At 40.1% G+C, this 19,438-nt stretch overlaps 1 protein-coding gene across 47 annotated transcripts in view; it reads right to left on the bottom strand.

The window, feature by feature from the left end:
- RIMS2 (regulating synaptic membrane exocytosis 2) overlaps nt 1–19,438 on the bottom strand; it is a 462,856-nt gene that overhangs the window by 246,436 nt on the left and 196,982 nt on the right. For all 47 annotated transcript variants that reach the window (XM_080580660.1, XM_080580642.1, XM_080580653.1 and 44 more), the window contains one exon: nt 14,903–15,828. In XM_080580660.1, the coding sequence (XP_080436786.1) occupies nt 14,903–15,828 (926 nt within the window). The remainder of the gene's footprint in view (nt 1–14,902; nt 15,829–19,438) is intronic.

Genomic DNA, 19,438 nt, shown 5'->3' with positions numbered 1-19,438 from the left:
TCTTGACAAATATGATTAGAAAAGATTTGCCAACTGTACTAACTGTTCTTATACAAAGATAAATCTTTAATAATGTCCACTTTTGCAGCAGTAGAATTTTCAAAAGGAAGTTAAGAGACAAACCATCCAGCTAGAAGGACGTAAAGAACAAGAAATACTCATCAAACTGTATACAAGAGCAAAACGAAGACTGATGAAATATTTTAACAAACAAAAAAGATACAAAAACTTGTTTCATAGAAACTGGTATCTGAAGTTCTGCTTTGTTAGCTTGCTGAACCCATTGCTATAGTACATAATGGTGAACAGGACAGAGTTTCTATGGTGTTATTGCTGAATAAACTATTTAACAATAACGCTGCTTAGTGCATTAGTATCAGAGGCCTTGACCATAGCAATTTACTCAAGAAACAATATTTAAACAAGTCAAAATAAATTAGGGTAATGAGCTTAAGTCAATTACAAAAAGTACTATCTGAGCAATATTTAACATGCAATTTTTCCCAGTCCCTATAAGGAACTCCCACAGCTTTCTGCCCAACCCTACAACTCCTGGGGGCAGTTTCCCTCTCCATTTCCCCTCTCACAGAATTCATGCCCCAGTTTAGTAGTTTTCATCCTGAAATTAGCTTTGGTCCACTTTGTGAACAAACTGTTTCTCCCCTCCAGGCTTAGCAGGATGTAGAAGGTAAGTCAAGAACAAAAAATATATAGTCTTTCTTTTGGACTCCTGTACTGCCTCAGTCCAGAGCACTTAGAGGGAAAATCCTTGTGTCTTTGCCTTCCTGGGAGAAAACTAGTTAACAGTTCTTTAGGAAAGGTCCCTGTCTATTGTGGTTATATATAGGAGCTATGAGAACCTTCAACAAGTTCAGTAGAGCCACAGATATTAGCAACTGAATACTAACAATTCTTTCCTAAGCCTACGTGAATTGATTTCTTTTTTTCAAAGAAATATAATGCAGCCAACTGTGTGCCAACTTTCACAGAGACAAAATGCACATCTCAGAATGAGGGTGATGCACCATTTAAATTAGTGTTTTAAGCATTTTAACACAGACGAAAGAAGACATTTTCCTCAGGACTCATCCTTCAAAATGGTTGAATTACTTTTTCTGAAATGTTGTGATTTGTTTTTTTTTTTTTAAGAAATCAACAACTAAAAAAAAGCCTGCAGCACAAATCCAGCAAGGAAAATTGCAACAGAAACATCAAATCTCACTGAGATAAAAACTACAGAGGGAACAACCACTGAGTAAGAGTCTGAGGAAGTCTTAATATAAAGTAGTGCTACAAGTTGTTGGGTTTTTGGTTTTGGTTTTAGAGTTTTTGTGGGTTTTTGTTGTTGTTGTTTGGTTTGGTTGGTCTGTTTGTTTTGGGTTTGGTTGTTGGTTGGTTGGTTGATTGTTTTTTGTTGTTTGTATTTATTTATTTAGAATCATAGAATCATTAGGGTTGGAAAAGACCTCCAAGATCATCTGGTCCAACCATCCCCCTACCACCAATGTCACCCACTAAACCATGTCCCTAAGCACCACGTCCAACCTTTCCTTGAACATCCCCAGGGACGGCGACTCCACCACCTCCCTGGGCAACCCATTCCAGTGCCTGACTGCTCTTTCTGAGAAGAAATGTCTCCTAATTTCCAACCTGAACCTCCTCTGGCACAACTTGAGGCCATTCCCTCTAGTCCTATCACTAGTTATCTGTGAGAAGAGGCCGACCCCCAGCTCCCCACACCTTCCTTTCAGGTAGCTGTAGAGAGCACTAAGGTCTCCCCTGAGCCTCCTCTTCTCCAGACTGCACAGCCCCAGCTCCCTCAGCCGTTCCGCACAGGTCTTGTGTCCCAGGCCCTTCACCAGCTTCGTAGCCCTTCTCTGGACACATTCCAGGGCCTCGATTTCCTTGTACTGAGGAGCCCAAAACTGAACACAGTAGTTGAGGTGCAGCCTCACAAACAGTCCAGGTAACCTGTGACTGTTACCTATAATTAGTAATTAAGTTGTTTTATTATGTGGTACTTTCATAGTGTATTTACAGCATATTGTTGCTGTTACCCACAAAAAGAAACAGCCAACTTCAGGTCCCCTCAGCTCTCTAAAATGCTCAGCGATGTGCATCTGTGCAGAGTAACTGAAGGTCATCGCCTTCACAGGGTGATGGGATTTCACACTCGCGTGACACAAATGCAAAGAGGTAGGGCACTATGTACAAGTCTCTTTCCAGATATTTAAAAAGAATAAAACTGCTGACTAAGCACTCTGTGCTCTCATTGAATTTCATAAATGCACCGAGACTTTAGCACTTCTGAAAAACACAGCTTTCATCTTCCACTGCACTGCTCCTAGTCCAGTCATCTGATCTACTGCAAAGTGGATACATGGAAGGTGTTAGTTAATGCGGGCAATCAGAATGGTAATGTTTTACACCCACTTTTCAGTCACTTTTTACAGCTAAAAAGGGTGTGTAGCAACAGAAAATAAGGTTCGGAGAATGCTGAATGGAAATCATATCAAGATGCCTTCTTGTGTATCTATTTTTACTGTGTTTTTCCTTTTACAAAAAACTATTAGTGAGAAAGGCAACAGCACTGAGCATATCATACATTTTCCTGATACAAAGTTTGCCATAACTGCTTACTGTTTTAAACTTTGTGAACTTAACGTAGCAGTAATGCAACTTACTGCTTTTTTGTAGGTGCTTTCCCTGATCTTAGAAAGGTGCCATATAGACGCTGATTTGCTCAAGCTCACCACTTCTTCCAGAGGCCAGAAGTGAAAAGCCGCTTATAGGGCATCTGTATACCACTATCAGCCTCGGCAGCAACAAGGAGGTGGGCATGGCAGCTCAGAGCAGGCTCCCCACATGCATACTGCCAGCAGTTAGCATTTTTTGCAGCTCAGTGCCGCCAGTACTTCAGCCGGTGCCCTCAGCTCGCTCTCATCTGGCAAGACGAGCTGCGGTCACACTTGCAGCTGCAGCGCAGCCCTATGCTTAGGTAAGATATGTAGTCTCAGTTTTAAGAAAACATGAATTCCACATCTACGTTATCACCTCTCAGGCCATCACATGCTTCACCCTTCAGAATTTGTATTTTTGCCTATAATGTTGCTGGTGCTTGAAAGTCATGCTGCGATTTACTGCTTAGTGCAAATGCATCGGATGGCTGAGGTATCCAACAGCTCATTGCCACTGAAGGAGGTTGTCTCGTTCCCCATCTCATGCTGCTCCCAGCAGCGTGACTGCGCTTTTGTGCCAGTGATGGTATCACTGCAAACTACCACGGGAATACTTCAGCTTGTTGAGCTGAAAGAAGAACGTACTTTTTTTTTAATGGTTCAGTTTTTTACCAGTATAGTGGTAGACCTAAACTGGCTCACTACAGTCAGGCAGATACTGGATTTGGTCCAGATCAGTGAGCAAGGGAGAGAATGAGGAACGGGGCTTTTGCTCGAGACAGCGATGGCCTGTGGTCTCACCGCAGCTGCGCCACACTCCAGCACGAAGGTGGGTGCTCTCCTGCTCACTGCTGGCGGTGAGATGCACACTTGGTGTCTTCTCAGCTTTTAACAAGGGCTTTACTTTGGTTCAGCCACTCTGTTGGAGTTCGTTTCTGCAATAACTTTATAGTCTTACAATAAAATTACTGGGTTTGATTGATTTTATTTCTCCTTTCTTGCAATACTGAATATAAAAAATAGCAGAAAACCTGCTGCAGTTAGCCTTAATTACACTGAATTACATCTATGAAGTCTTCAGCTACTGAATAGCCTTGGCTTTTGGAAAGGATCACAGTGATGGACCTCAGTCAATAAATTATGAATGCCTGAAAACAAGGAACTTTCAGCCTCTTAAATATATTTTCTATACTATTTCTATATACAATAACAGCCTCATAAATTTGTTCCTGGATCAGCCTGAAGTTCAAACCTAACTCTGGCGGCCTTAAGCAGTCAAAACCTTTCAAGAACAAATTCAATTCCTTTACAGCAACATTATGCTGGCTTTTTAAAAATTGCTTTCTGTTGTAATTCTCTTTTTTTAAAGTGCACTGAAACTGCAGGATGAAAACAGAACGGTGCAATTTTCAAAGAACCTCAGCTTTTAGAAACTCTCAGTATTGCCAGATTTTCAAAGCTGAGATTAAAAAAAATAATAAAGTTGAACTATAAAATACAGAAGAAATATTAAAGTTCTTAAAATTTGTAAAATCCCATAAAAAATACTTCATGCAGTCACATCTTAGAGAAGATACTATGTAATACCTGGGCATCCAACATAGGCTGACAAGCTACACCTTTCCTTGTTATTACAGATGTATATAAAGATGGCCTATAAATATATGTAACAGAAAACATAGAAATTTGTGAGGAAAACTTTTATTTGATTCTTACTTAAATTAGATTATGTAACTAATGTCCATATATTTCCATTTTCCAAGTAAACAGATTATGTCACGATGGCCCTAAAAGATGATCACAATCTAAATGATCAGGAAGGCTGCAAATAAAAACACTTGAACTATTTCTTAAGGAATGTTTCTCCAGAATTCCACTGGCCTGAGCACATTGCCCTAAGAATTCCTGCCTTCAGTCTGGTCTAACTTCAGTGTGTGGCACAAGTACTTCTTATGTGTGGATTCAGTCAGTTTGCCTACCTTTGCTAATCTCAAAGGAATATCCTACTGCAGAGAATACTTAGAGTATGCTGCTGCATACTGCTGCATGACCACAGGCTACTAAATTCAGTTTCCTATTGAAAACTGAAACAGATGAGATGTAAGCCAGAACCACATGCCCCTCTCACTCACTCACATCTCCATGCTCATAAATGTCACTCAAATTTTCCTTTACGACAAGTTAATCAACGAGGTGAAATGGTGAAATCCAAAGTGCTGCTCCCACCAGTACATGTGACAATTTACCAAGGGAATGTTAAATATTAACTGAAATAAACTGTTTTAAAAGTCTCTTGAAGTCTGGAAGCCTGTAAGTGCTGCAGCATGATCCATCAAATAATTGCCTAAATTACCAGGCTTCAAAATGAGGGGAGGAAAGAAAATCATTCAAGAGAAAAATTACAAATTCAGTAAAAAGGGGGAAAGCACCACTGATGACTGTCAAGATTTAGGTGGGCTATACAAAGTGGGAGCAGGCCTCCATTTAAAAATGGTCACAAGGAAGTCTACCAAATTTTTACGGGATATCTCTCTATCCACTTCTCCCCATAATGGTTCATTTACCATACAACAATGCCCAAACATAATCACCTGGCTGCTAGGACCAAAACACTGGAGACTGGCTTTGTCCTTAGCACATCTGGATGTTCAGGAATGTAAGCGTTTTTACAGTACAAACTGATAAGTGTTATTGGAAATGTTTCCAGAAATAAATCATCAATTATAATTTCCAACTGCTTTCACATTTCAAAGCCAAGTAGAAAACTTTATAACTAAAAAAGGAATGCCAAGAAAGAACAATGCTCTGCTAAACATTATTGTTGATTTTTGTTTTCTCTGTGCAATAATTTTTTGCCTTTCCATGACAGATAGGATTAGTTCAGTAGGAAGGGTGGAAAATGTTAGCATATATGATATTTCACTCAGGAGAGACGTAGGTATTTGTATTCCATGGCAAAATACGTTTCTCAATGCGACTTTGCAACAGAACCACAGTTCTGTTATCAGTTTGATATACTGCAATGAGCCAATTCTCTTCAGCCAGTTCTATTTGATGTTTTCTCAATTATTAAAAAAAAAAGCCATTTTTATTACATCAGGGTTTTTCTATCTTGCCCCTAAAATCAGGATTTTAATATCAAAGCCATGAATCGCCATGAAAGACACACACTACTGATCCTTTGAAATTAACAGAAGACATCAAAAACTTCGAAACACATTTAAGGGGTTTTAAATATATTTTCAGGAAAACATTACTGTTGGAACAAGCCAGAAAGTATTTGCAATAATAGGGTGAAATTCAGTTCTTCAGTCAATATTTATCTCCCTAACCAGGCGGTCTGATTTTCAAAGCCACTCACCATCCAGCAGGCTGATCTTCCCTGGTGGGGCAGCGGGGAAGCACAGCCTTTTGTAGGGTCATAGAATGGCTTCATCCTCACCCAAAACCCGGCCAGCAGGTCGGGGCTGTGACATGCCAAGGAGACAAAGTTCTGAAGGAAATTTCTGTGGCGGTCCTGCCCCGGGCTGCTGGGCTCACCCCTGTGCCAGGACAGGGCATTGGGAAAATACAGAAAGGATATGCTTTCCTGTGGCGAACGCGGGCATTCAGCTCTCGCCTTTGACAGTACCATGTTTAATCTCCAGCTGCTTCTGTGACTAATTCCAGGTCTGGGAGGGCACGTCTGGGAAGTTTGGTGCAATGAGGCTAACGGGCAGAGCACGGGGAACCCAGGCAGTAGGGGCAAAGCACGTGCGCGGCCCACCCTGCTTGTTCCCCCACCTCCTTACATGATTACCCCACCCTCAATGAAGTGAAATGACAAATCCTTACTTTTTTAAATAAACTGTAAAAAAAATCATGCTGCATTACTGACAGAATACTCTCAGCTAATTCCTTTGTAAAATTAATTAAGTAAAATTATTTGACAATGGCCCTTTATGTTTCTGATGGTTAATTTGGGAAGCGGCAACATTACCTGCAAAAATCAATTTAAATATGCCACAGGAAAGTACTAACGTAATTTAAAATGACACCGAGTCTAATCCAGGCATTAGATCTGTGACAGATAGGTCTGAGTGCTTTGTTTTACTGGAAGAACAATGATTTCACCAAACTATGAAGAAAATTATAATTTGAAAAATGCATGTTCCCTGTCTTCGGGAGACATCACGTCATTGTTCCTGCTGTTGGTATTTCTGTTTGCTGAGAGTCCTCTGTGAAAAGATTACAAACACTACAGTATTTAGCTAAATGTTCAGAAAACTCAAGAGAAATTCCACGATGGCATTTTGTTCTATCGCGGCACTGTAAAGAACCAAGTGTTTTACACAGTATCCAGCAGTCTTCATTTTAGCTCATCTCTGCCAACTCCTTATGAATTTAAGGCACTTACGGCTGTTGCAACACTTGGACCACACGTCCTAAGATTCTGACTTTTTTAAACACAAATTTTGAGTACAAGTAAGAGGACTGGGTTAAATAAGGTTAAGAACTACCTCCACAGGAAGCCTTCTTAGGATCAACCCCTTTCCAGGCATATTTGGACAGTAATTTCTTTCATTGCTTTTCACAGAAAAAGGTCAGTGAATATATACTAAGTTTATTCAGCATATATTCTAGCTGTCAAGATGCGAAAGGACAGTTGAAAAACATTTTTAAACAAAAATGTAAGTGTCTTGTTTTCTACTGACATTTGAAAAAGGTAAGAGTGCTCATAGAAAGTCATAATGCTTTTTATGGTACATTTAAGAATGGTAGCTCAGACAATTCAATGGCATATAGTTTTAACTGAAAAAAAATATGTATATATTTACCTTCAGAATAAAAAAGAAAAAAAAAAAAAAGACCATTTCCAGGGCAAAATACATGGTGTAGTTAGTATTATAAAAATATAAACTGAAAATCAATGCCAATAATAAACATTTCTCTGCAAGTTAAAAATATTAAAAATGATGTAGTGCTATGAATAATCAACTTAATCTCATCTGGAAGCATAAATAACTACAATTAATGCACAGAAATACCTTAGTAATAACTCATAGTCCCTCCATTACATCATATCAGGAAAGAATAAATCTGGTGCCAGCACAGCACTTTGCTATAGCTGTAGTTCCAGCAAAATTCCAGAGTAAAAGGACACAGAATAAAGAATTGCACTTCTAATGGTTTCTGTACACTTGTGTATAGAAGGTTAAGTTTGTAATTTAGTCAATATTTTAATCAATAAAACTATTAGATTTTTTGTTGGAATCAGAGTGCTATGAAATTCTTCATGTCCATTTACTTTTGAGAAAATATCCTGTCTTCTCGGACTACTATGTGAAAATACTTTTTCTTCCATACTTCAACACATCCCTGTCTATCCTGAGATTCCGGTATGGCATAATCAGGTACACACCATTTTTTTAGTATGCACTAATATGACATTTGATATAATTTTATCAAGGGGCTTCACATGTTAGTATTTACCATCGTTTTGCTTAATTAGTGTTACCCTACAAAAGTTTTCTGACTTGCTGCTGTAGGTACCTGCCTGAAAGCTTCTGCCGGCAGAGCAGGAGTGATATAAGGATGGGAATACACGGTCAAGAACTGGGAAATGGCAGAGTCTTTCTGTGGGGGACATTGTTGGCTTATGCCAGGTTTAGGTGACTGCAAATTAAAAAAATGTTACACAGTAGATCCATCTAAATGCTGCAGAAGATTGCATCACTTCCCTCTGTCTCCTAGGGAACGTACAAGTGTCTAAGTAGGAGAAGGTTTGGCAAAAATACTGCAAAGCAGTTCATTACTATTAGAAATCTCCACAGCTTTAAACATTTTGGTTCTGCTACCATCTATTCATATTACATAATTTATTTATTTTTTTAGGAAAACTCTATATTCTGTCATGGTCAATTACTAATATTTTAAGTAGTAAGATCCTTCTCGTTTGATGTTGTAAGTAATACTTTAAAAGTAGCATTTTCTTCTATTGTTCAAGCACATGTAAGTGGAAAAGTGTAGTATTTCTTATCAGTTAATATTTCCTATCTATACAGCTAAGACAGAGACATAAGTTAATAGCAGAAGGCTGGAAAAAAACTAGAAAAATTGAATTCTGAATTTCCAGTCAAACTCTTTATATATTAAAATCACATTTTCCTTACAGAAAATGTAAAGATCTTCATGGAAAAGAAGGGTTTCTTTATAAGTGCAAAAAAACCCGTTCCCTTACACTGCAATATTAAGTAAAATAATAAGAAATGTAGCAGTTGCCTTAAATACAGGTTTTAATAAAACATGACAAACTTTTTTCAGTTTTGAATGAATAATCAATTATTCTTATGACTATTCAAAATTTAATATTTCAAAATCTAAAGAATCTTCATACTGAGACTGAGTGGAATTTCAAAGCTTGTTCTTGAGTTCATGGCAAGTGCTGCAGCTCAGTCCTGAAATTTTGCCTTCTAGTATCATTCCCATTTGTTCCACCGAAGTTAGACTTTCAGGAACTCTCTAACCTGAACGAAGCAGCTTTTAGAAACAATGACCTCGTTCGGATCTAATTTAGCTCAGTGTAACTTTGAAGTCAAAGTTGAAGATGTACGAAACTGGCACAAGTTGGGCTGAAATCAAGTCCTTTATCTCTTGGAATTGAGAAGTGCAAGCACTGTGACGGTATCCCACTTGTGTGGCAGCTCTGCTCATGGAAGCCGTACGCTGTTCTTGCAGTAGCACACTGAAAGCATGCTTTCTTTTCCTCATCCACGAGTTACCATACATTTTCGTTTGTGACAAGAGCATATGGGTTTGAGAGGTTCCACATAGACTTTATTCTCTAGAAAAAAGCTAAACTGATTTAAATTTGATAATATTTTTTTTTGCAATAACAAGAATGTCCTGTTTCAGAAATGACATTTTTAACTTCTGTAATGAAAAAGTGCAGTTAATCCTTTTTTTTTTTTAAAAAAAAAAAAGAGTGTAATACAGCCAAGGCAAGGTTATATATCCATGTTTTTAGTGCACCTAGTGACAAAGAACAGCATATTGACCCTTGTCCTGCAAATATACATTTTTACTCACACAACTTGTGCTCTGGAGCTTTCAGTCAACAGCTGAGGGACTTGAAGCATGTGAGAACACTGGAGCCTATCTATCCATGTTACGCATACAATTTCCTATGATAATAAAAATGGTCATCCATCTAGCTATGATGTTTTAATAACAGAGTAGCAAAAGCAAACAGTAAACTTCAGAACCACACTGCTGAGAGAACACAGAAACACGTTTGCATTCCCCACCACAGCTTCCACCCACATCAGATGTCGAGTCACCGCCTGTGCAAGCTGATACCACTCACGGGTGCTCTGGAAGGTGGCTGGGAGCATGGTACACACGTACGCCTGAACTGTTTACCACCATTGGAAAATCCTTTATGTCCTACTTCATATTTAGAGCAAATTAGAGCAGTATTTAGAGCTATCAAGCACCAAGATTTCCATGAAAGAATTCTCTTTTTTCCATCTGAGATTGTGTCTTGCTGGAACCCTGGTGTTTCAGGGATTTGTGAAGAACTGCTGTACCTCAGGACCCTTAAATGTTTGAGAGGAGAGGAAGGTGGAAGGGGCCCCAGCTGCAGCGCAGGTCATCTCCACCGCCTGCGCTCTGGGTGTGGGGCCAGCCCCAGCATGCCCAAGGTACACTGTGGCAGGTCTCATCAGGCCAGCACTTGAGTGGACTGTGGGCATGAAGGCGCTGCCACAAGGAGTGCCTAAGCAGTGGTGCTGCTTCGTTTACTAACCATACCTGGAAAGTCTGTGCTCGCACGGAGCGAGCGTGTGGCGCTCGGCCTCACGTCTGCTTCATGCTGCCTGACAAATGCTGGGGGCCGTTCCAAGCCGGCCCTAGGGCCTATTCCTTACAATTGGACTGACAAACGTCTAACTGAAAATGCAAACAAAAATGTTCTAGTATTTCCTCACAGTAGAAGAGACTTACATCAGACAAGCTATGGATACAGCTTGGCCTAGCCCACATACCACAACAACCGTGTCCTCATGTCCTCAGCCTGCCAGTGACAGGGCTCCCTGTTCACCTTACTGCAACAAACAGTGTGACTGTTCTTACCTTACAAACCGTGTTTCTCAGGGCCTCAAAACTGAACCAAGTAGATTAAGATAGTTTTGAGAAAGAATTGGTGAATTTAACAATCAACAACATTTAGTGCATCACTATGATCTTTCTCCTTACTGACTGTGGATCCTTTTTACTGTACAATATCATAAAAGCGCTGCCATTTCAAGGATTATTTTCCTCTAGCATTTTAAGCTATTTTGTTCTTTGATATCAAGGAAAACAGAAATATATGTTGCCAAACTCGCTCTCAGCTCCTCAGGCTGATGCTGCCAGACCAACACTCATTCCTTGGGAAGTCGCCATCCCTCTCTGCCACTGCTCCTGAGCCCAGCTCGGCCCTCCCGTCCTCTCACCGCATGTCCTTTTCCCAGCCACTCACTGTCTCACCCAAACTGCTGCCTCTGCTTCTCAGCTAACCTCAGCACCCTCTAACCCAACACTTAGAGGATTAGCAAGCTCCAGTTCACCTTCTCAGTTATCCTCATTAGATCCATTGCCTTCACTTTAGCTGTTCTTCCCAAACTACAGATCTCAGCTCTAGTCTACTTGAGCTACTGGGTTTGTTCTCCCCATTTTGTTTTCTTTTTTTTTTTTTTTTCAGCCTTGGTTTCCATCTCGATCCACTGGTCTCCAGTGACCCAATGACATTTTATTTTGCAATTCCTAAACTTACTCCCCTTGTCTGTTCAGCCTCCTGACTCTGACTCCAATATGCCATTCCTCAGCCTAGTTTATGACCCTAATTTCCTGGTCCAAATATAGTTGCATTACAAAACCTGTGTAGCTAAGAATCTAGCTCCTCTGCTTCTGCAGCTGAATCTCCATCTACGGTATTCCTTCATCATGCCTGTGTTTTACAGGGCTGTCTACTGGGTGTCTGCGTGTCGTTTGGGTGTTCGGGTGTTCATCAGCTTTCTCTGCTCACAGCTTCTCCGCTCCCCACACAGAAGAGGCAGGAGCACTCCAAAGCTTTCTCTGGCCATTACAAGAAATGCGCAGAAAAAGAACTTGTCCTGTCTCCCCCCTGAAAACAGTCAGATTACATTTATTTTTTTAATTAAGGAGAGATTACCTTAAAGCAGACAGCTACTGAAATGAGACCAGACCCAAATACTTAAAGTCACAGGCATTCGTTGTTACTGGATGCTCTTCCCAGAGCTCTCAATCCAGCAGTTGGTCTGTGCCTCTTTTGGACTTGTAAAACAAAACGGTTACCTTCATTTCTTATGCATATATATGTTTCAGTCATATACACATATCGATCCTTTTCCTTTTGGAGATGACAAGCTTAAAAAGGCAAACTGCAGCCCTCTTTAGAGTTTATAAGTTTTCCTACATTTTAGGATAATTCACAATTCTCAGGCTAGTTTCTCCAAACCAGCATCGGGACGTTGTAAAATCTCAGATGTAGTTCAGTGAACAGCTGCTCCTGCAGCTCGGGCTCAAACTGCTCCTCACAGCTGAGCAGTTGTTAATATTTATTTGCAGAGTCTGTGAAAAGATATGGATACTCCATAGAGAAGGAGATGGAGAACAAGTTATTCTCTCCTTTTAAAGAACTCATTATAACTGCATCGAAATTCTCAGCCTAACACTGCCACCCTCCAACTGCAACTCCAAGGCCAAATGTTTTGGGGTTAACAGTTCCTCTCTGGCCAAAGAGGCTTTGTGTGTGACTTGGAAGGGCAGCTGAGAAATCCTCGGGGCTGAGGAGTCCTGTAGGGCAGGAAGGAAGTAATCCGCAGGGAGGAGAAGCCCATTTTATGGGAGGTGTTTAAAATAATTAATTGCCATTTGATCAAAAGGACATATTGTAGTGCAATACAAAGGAGACTGATGGGCTTTTATGTGCTGGATTCCTTTTGGTGGTATTCAAGAAGAAATCGCTTGCTTATATGGACTCTGTTTGCAGGCTGCTCAACATGGTAGCAGAAATTGACAAAAATAAAGAGGTAGGACTTTGCAGGCCTGTCAGCAGCAGCTGTGAAGGCTTCATCCTAGCAGACCTCTCCAATCCATCCCACGCCCAGCAGAAGCCAAACCTTCCTAAACCTTCCCAAACGCAAACAAATCCTTTCCAGGAGCTTCTACTCCAGGAGTAAGGGTGGAGGAGAAGTACGGAGGGGCTGAGGTTATCGTCTGATACCACGAGCGGGGCTGCTGCAGCTGGCTCTGCCTCTGGGAACGGGTGCAACTGCTGGCTTGGCTGCCTGCTCTGTGCACGGTCCCTGCCTCCCAGCATGTCAGCAAGGCCAGAAAGAGAAGCCGCCAGCTCCGGCTGGAAGCAGGCACAGTCAGAAGCAGGCAGAGCTCTTCCCCAGCTCAAGCAGTGGCTCTTGTCCTCACTTTTAAAGCAGGGCTGTTCTCCAACCCAGTTCTAGTCGCAGGCCACCATTGGGCCATGCTGATGCAGCTATGACATGAAAACCACACATGGTAATTCACTCAAGAACAGCAAAACATAAAACGGCATTTTCCCATAAGATTTCTCGAGCTTTTTTCATTGGTTTATCAAATACATGCTCGATTTAGCTCCATTCACTACCTGAGAAATCAGGAGAGAGATGACATTATCATTAACTATTGTTATCAGTAATAATGTGTTTTCTGTGATAGTTAAAATACAAAATTATCTCAGTGAAAACTCTAATTTATGCCAGTTTATTATGGTGACAAAGAATCTAACATTTTTGTACAGTATGATTTATATGTATGTTTTGTGTGTTATATATACAAATAATAGATTGTGTATTTTTCTGTATAATACGTTTAGTGGATTTCATTAAATAGCACTTTGTTACTATTCCCCAGAAATTGATTGGTTCTATTTTCCTCAAGGTTGCTACTAAGAATAAAATCATGAACACCCTGAAGTTCATAGGAGTTTTGCTGCTTGTCAGGAAGACTAATGAGATCAGGATTTCATCACAGCTGTTTGATGAAGTGAATATGACTGCCTACTTCAACTCTGGGCCAAATTTCCTTCCATTCTACACTATTTTGCTCCTTGGGTATCAGACCATGGTTGCTGCTATCAACATATAAAAATTCATTGTAGTTTCACCTCCAATGATTTATGTACTTCAAAACCAACTTGATAGTAGTATTTACAACAAACAGTGAATTTTCTAATCCCAACTCACAATAGCAGATGAACACTGAAAGGAACTTCTTTCTCCCTCCTTTTCATACCTTGAGCATTGTTATTAAGGGGTACATACCACTCATGAGCATTAGTAAAGATGCACTGGCATAAAAATAACTGAAAACAAGTCATAACTATTGCATTTTAGATCAACAAAATACATGAAAGCAAGTGAACTAGTATTAACTAGATTCAGTTTAAACTGATGGTCCCCAATGCTTCCATATTTAATACATACATTACCATTGCATAGGTTGAGAATAATTTCAATTAATCTTAGATTTTCTTTCCAGTAACGGAATAACTGCAACATCGCAAATCCTAAAAAGCACTAAAATCAAAAAGCACCATAGCCCCACAGCAGTAAGGAACCTCCATTGATATAAATCACCTTAGTCATTTCATTTTTTAAAAAAAACTTGAATGAGTTAAATTTGCATACTTTTCTTTTTTTTTTTTTTTCTCCAGATCAGATGCTCTTTAACCTACAGCAGCCAGAATGAAACTGGCATAAGCTCTGCATCATGTGCTCTAGTTAATACAACAGAAATGCGGTCATGCGCCCACACTTGATCCAGATCAAATTCGCACTCATGTGTGATCCAGGAGTACACAAATCTGGTGTTAATGGACGTGAAACCATGGCCTTGCATGACAGCCCAGCTTGAGATAACTTACAAATTTAATTAACTATTTCAAAAGGTACATTTTTCCTTAAACATATCCAGCTATGTCTAGTAGCTGTGACACTCTTTTCCATGTAAATTGTTACATTGAGATTTAAATAAATGAAACACAAAATCAGAAAAACAAAACCCCCATCATAACAAACCTCAGTCATATCTGAAGGGCTGTAGATATGTGTTTGCAATCAATTCTAATACGTAAAATAACCATGTAATGGAACGGAAACCAAACCACATCTATATATTGAAATAGTAAAAATAAGTAATCTTACCTTTTTCACTAACACTTTCACTTTCAATCTCCACATCATCACAACTCGTGTACTCTGGAGTGGATGCCAATTCTTCTTCTGAGCTACTTAAAGAAACCTGGCGCATTTTACCTCCCTTTTTTGTTTTATGGGGCTTTGGTGGTGGAGGTCTGACAGATTCAGACTGGTCTGAGCTGAGTGAATCATTCCGTAACATGGTCTCCATCTTTTCACGTTTTGTTTTCCGTACGGCAGAATTGGGATCCAAATGGTGTTGTTTCCTTAATGAATCAGAGCGCCTCATGTCTGGTCTTTCCAGAGGAATTGGACTCCTCCTAGGTGTAGGAGGGCTATGATTTGTGGTCCTCTGACGATTGGGACTTGGTCCCTGAGCTTCTCGAGTTCTTTCCATAGAGTATGAACGTTGATTTTCCATGGCAGCTCTGCGCTCGGACACAGATCTTTGCCTTGACGGTCGTTCCATCCTCAGCATAGATATCCGGGAATCCTCCAATTCAGTATTTGCCAATGAGACATCGCTATGTCTCCGCTCGTGTCGTGCTCGGGACACTTCAGCATGGATACGCATTTGTTCCTCATACGGTTGTGGCTTGACTGGGTAACGAGCCAAATTAGGATCACTTCTGTATCGTGCCTGGTATTCCTCTTCTCTCCGCTGCCTTTCATATTCTTCTCTGTTCTGTGCATCCTCCTCTTCTACCGGATACTCCTTGGAACGCCTGCGACTCCTCCTGTTGGAATCCCTATAATCACCCAGTTCAGGTTCTTCATATAACTGTGGCCCACGCTGCGACCGCCTATCTGAATAATCTGATGGTGACCTGGGCATCGCACTGTCTGATGGAGCATACTGTGAGTATTCGTCTCTCTCTTCCCTTTGGTCGTATCTTCTGTTCTGTTCTCTTGATATTGATGGGCTTCTTTTCCTAAATAATAATGACAAGAAAGAAGGAAGAGAATTCTGTCAATATTTCCTATAGCATAAATATACAGCTAATGCTAACTAAATGATACAATGACCAGCTGATGGAAAAACAAACAAACAAGAAAACATTCATTGCCATTTGTGTGAATGCGTTTGCACATTCTCCATACTAAATTAAAGAAAGTATGTCATGCTGCATGTTTACAGTGTATAGTTTAAACCAAAAACAGTCTTTAAGGAAAAATGCTAATATAACATCATAAAATATAAAATACAAATATTTACACTATTTTATAATCGTAACTGCTTTACAAAGTACCAAAATTTTATAATCTTTTCTAATCTTTCTCAAGTGATATAACTTGACCACATACTTCTATTTCACAGGGTTTTATAATCACTGCAGAAATTAAGGTTAGATGGATCACTACATTAGTTTAATCTTTTAGCAGCCATTATTGCTTAAAAACATACATTTCCATTCCCACAAAACTATGATGTGTACCAAGGGCAGAAAAGAGGACAGACGAAGATCCAGTGGCAGCAGTTGTCTAAATCAGATGTTCTACCTTAAGTCAGAAAACAAAACTTTTTTTTTTTTGTATTGCATATGAAAGCAGAGATCCTTGAACTCCTGCCTGGCTTGACAAAAAAATCCTTCTCATCTCTACTATTAGCAATAGTGTTGGTCCAAGCATTTGAAGAAAACACACCAGCCAGATACCAAAATAGATCTCCAGTACCACTCTTTGCCATAGACCATATCTAGCCACAGAAAATTGTTGAGGATCCTGGGGAAAGCAAAAAAATAATAAAAATAATAATAAAAACATTATCAACAGCTATTCTTTCCTGACATTGGCAAATAACTGACTGAAGCCTTTGATTTTATTATCGGTAATATCCTAATAGGAGATCTGCCTGGAATATTAAAAACGTTACATACATTCCGTTTGATATATTGTTGGCAACATTTGTTTGATATCATTGCTTGCATCTTGAATAGAAGGGATCAATTAAAGACAGAGTTGTGATTCATACCAAAAAACAGACTGGAGCTTCAGATTGTGCCTTTATCAATCCTCAAAGGATAATGAGCATTCAAAATGCCTCTTCCAGACACATCCAGCTTGGTACTCAGTACCCCAGATGGAGCTGGAGGAGTTCCCTGTAGGAATCTGGAATTATTACTGTGTTATCAGACCTTTGCTCTTACATTTTGTTCCATCTTTGCAATTAAGAACCCTTTGAAAATATTTTCTACCCTCCCAAATGGCCTCTGATCCTGAAGGGCAGCCTCGCAGACGGCACCATGGCAACCCTACCTACTGTCGAGGCCAGGGAAAGAATAGCAAAGGTGCAGCCTGCAGTTGCCACAGCTGTCTTAGAAGGAGTAAAGAAAGGCTTCAACTTTGTGAAGGGGAGAAGGAAAAACAGGCCTCCCTGGTGCCCAGGAAAGCGGGCGGAAAAGGCTCTGCCTAAGGGACTAGGAGAGAAAACACTGCTCTCTCAGCCAGAAAGGAAGTCGCTGCTCAGCAAGGGAAAACCACAGTTGTGTTAGAGGAGGGTGTGCAGGGGGGTGGCTGGCAAATTGGCATCCTGTCTTAGATACCATCCAGGGTCATTAAACAGTGCCTGAAAGATTTGGACCCAGTCTAGCCCCAAAAACATTAAAGTACTTTAGCCTTACAACAGCATCTACAAACAAGGAAACTAATTCAATCTTGCAAAAGTGCAACTCTTCCTGTGAAGGATGACAAGTAATGTCAGCATCACTTGGATGCCTATTTGTTTATGGTGACGTTAAGATGTCCTATCTGTCTTAATAAAGTGTCATGTTGGTACCAGCAGAAATCATAACCTCTGTACGTTTAACAAAAACTCTATGGCTTCTGCTGCTGGGGCGTCAGGCTGAATCGTTCTCATGTGACACAAACAGTTTCATAAGTCTAAAACCCGAACAGACAACAGGAACAGACAACCAGGACAACAGAACTAACAGAACTACCAGAATCAGAGAGTTGCAAAGACACAGAAGTTTTCATTAAAACAACAGAGATTAGATGTAGAAACTTACTTTAAGGAAGATACGCACTTTTCAGTTAAATACTTCAGCCGATAAAAAATATGCCACATCCCAAATTAAGATGTTCCAATTACAAATTACCTACACTGCCAAAAGTTTCTGCCATGCCTGTATTAAAAATGTGCCAAACTTCTCGATTTTCCCCATGTAGGCAAAATCTTTTATCCCTATGCAAATCCAATTGAAATAAATGCATATGCACTCAATGCATATGGCATCATCCATGTGGATTTCACTGCAAGATTGCAACAAGTATGTGTTCACATGGTATGTACATATACTCTACTGTTAACATTCACACTGTGTATACTGAGTTTGTAGTACATACGGAGTTAAGTTATATTTACAGTCACAGATTTTTGCATGGACTTGTTCCTCCAAGACATCAAAACACCACCCTCAGAAGTGTGGTTTACCGCACCAAGTCCGTCATGAACTGTGTAAAACACAGAACCATGCATAATTCAGTTTGAAAAATCTCACATATGCCTTGGAGCATACTAAGTCTACACATTCTTCAGGATCAAACATAGGCATATATATATCCGTAGTAATACAAGTAATAGTATAGCTAGAAGTGTTTTAGCCACATTTTGGGAGATTATATATTTATGTATACAAATATATACATATTATGTATAATATATCTAGCTAGATAGATAGATTTATATATATGACTTCATGTCACACTGTCCTCATAGTAATGCAAAGAGTAGAAGACAAATCTCTTCTGGAAACATTGCTGATATAATATCATGGGAAGGGATGAAAAAGAAGGAATTTTGGTACAAGCAAAACCAATTATTGTAGCCTTTTTGCTGAGACAAACGTACTTCTATCAGGAAAATGTATCATCTGTGGAACTGGCACAAGATTTCTAAAAAATCCACCTTTTTTTTTTCTAGCATGAACTATGTTAATGAGTGGAGGATGTGCCAACAGAGCACTGTATTTTTATACCTCTTAAACAAACATTTTCAAACCATTTACCACAAGCAGTCACTGCCTCTCCTCTATTTTGTTGCCTAGACGTGAATATAGGGACAACACCTATGGTTGACAGTAACGTAAAGATCAGCTGAGTCCTCCATCTACTCCAACTTTCATGGAAGAAACAGCCTTATGCAGGTGCCCTGCATGAGGCAACTATCAGGCCACCTGGAAGAGAAAGGACCTTCCTGAAAACCCAACTTTCTTCTTTGGCGAAAGCAGCCTGACAGATAAAAGGCACCGCTTTAATTCCTTGCCTATGCTGACTGGGACTACCACACTATCTTTCTAATCAATTTCATCTCTGCTGAAGGGATCGAACTTCACCCCAGGATCAAATGGCAGAAGCTGAATCCTATCCATGAGACACAAACGAAGCGCGCCCACGCACCCGACCAGCCAGGAACCCGGCCAGTTGGAGAGGGCTCGTCCTGCCCAGCGGTCACCGCGCCGCGCGGTACTCAAGCCTGACCTTCTCTTTCAGGGTCTCCATGCTGCAAACAGCCCCCCTTCACCATTAGCCACTCTTCTTCAT

The sequence above is a fragment of the Anser brachyrhynchus genome, assembly GCF_964034855.1.
Source record: "Anser brachyrhynchus genome assembly, chromosome: 2".
In the NCBI taxonomy this organism is placed as follows: Eukaryota; Metazoa; Chordata; class Aves; order Anseriformes; family Anatidae; genus Anser; species Anser brachyrhynchus.
The sequence above is the reverse complement of the archived record's forward strand: the minus strand, read 5'-3'. Positions and strand labels throughout refer to the sequence as shown.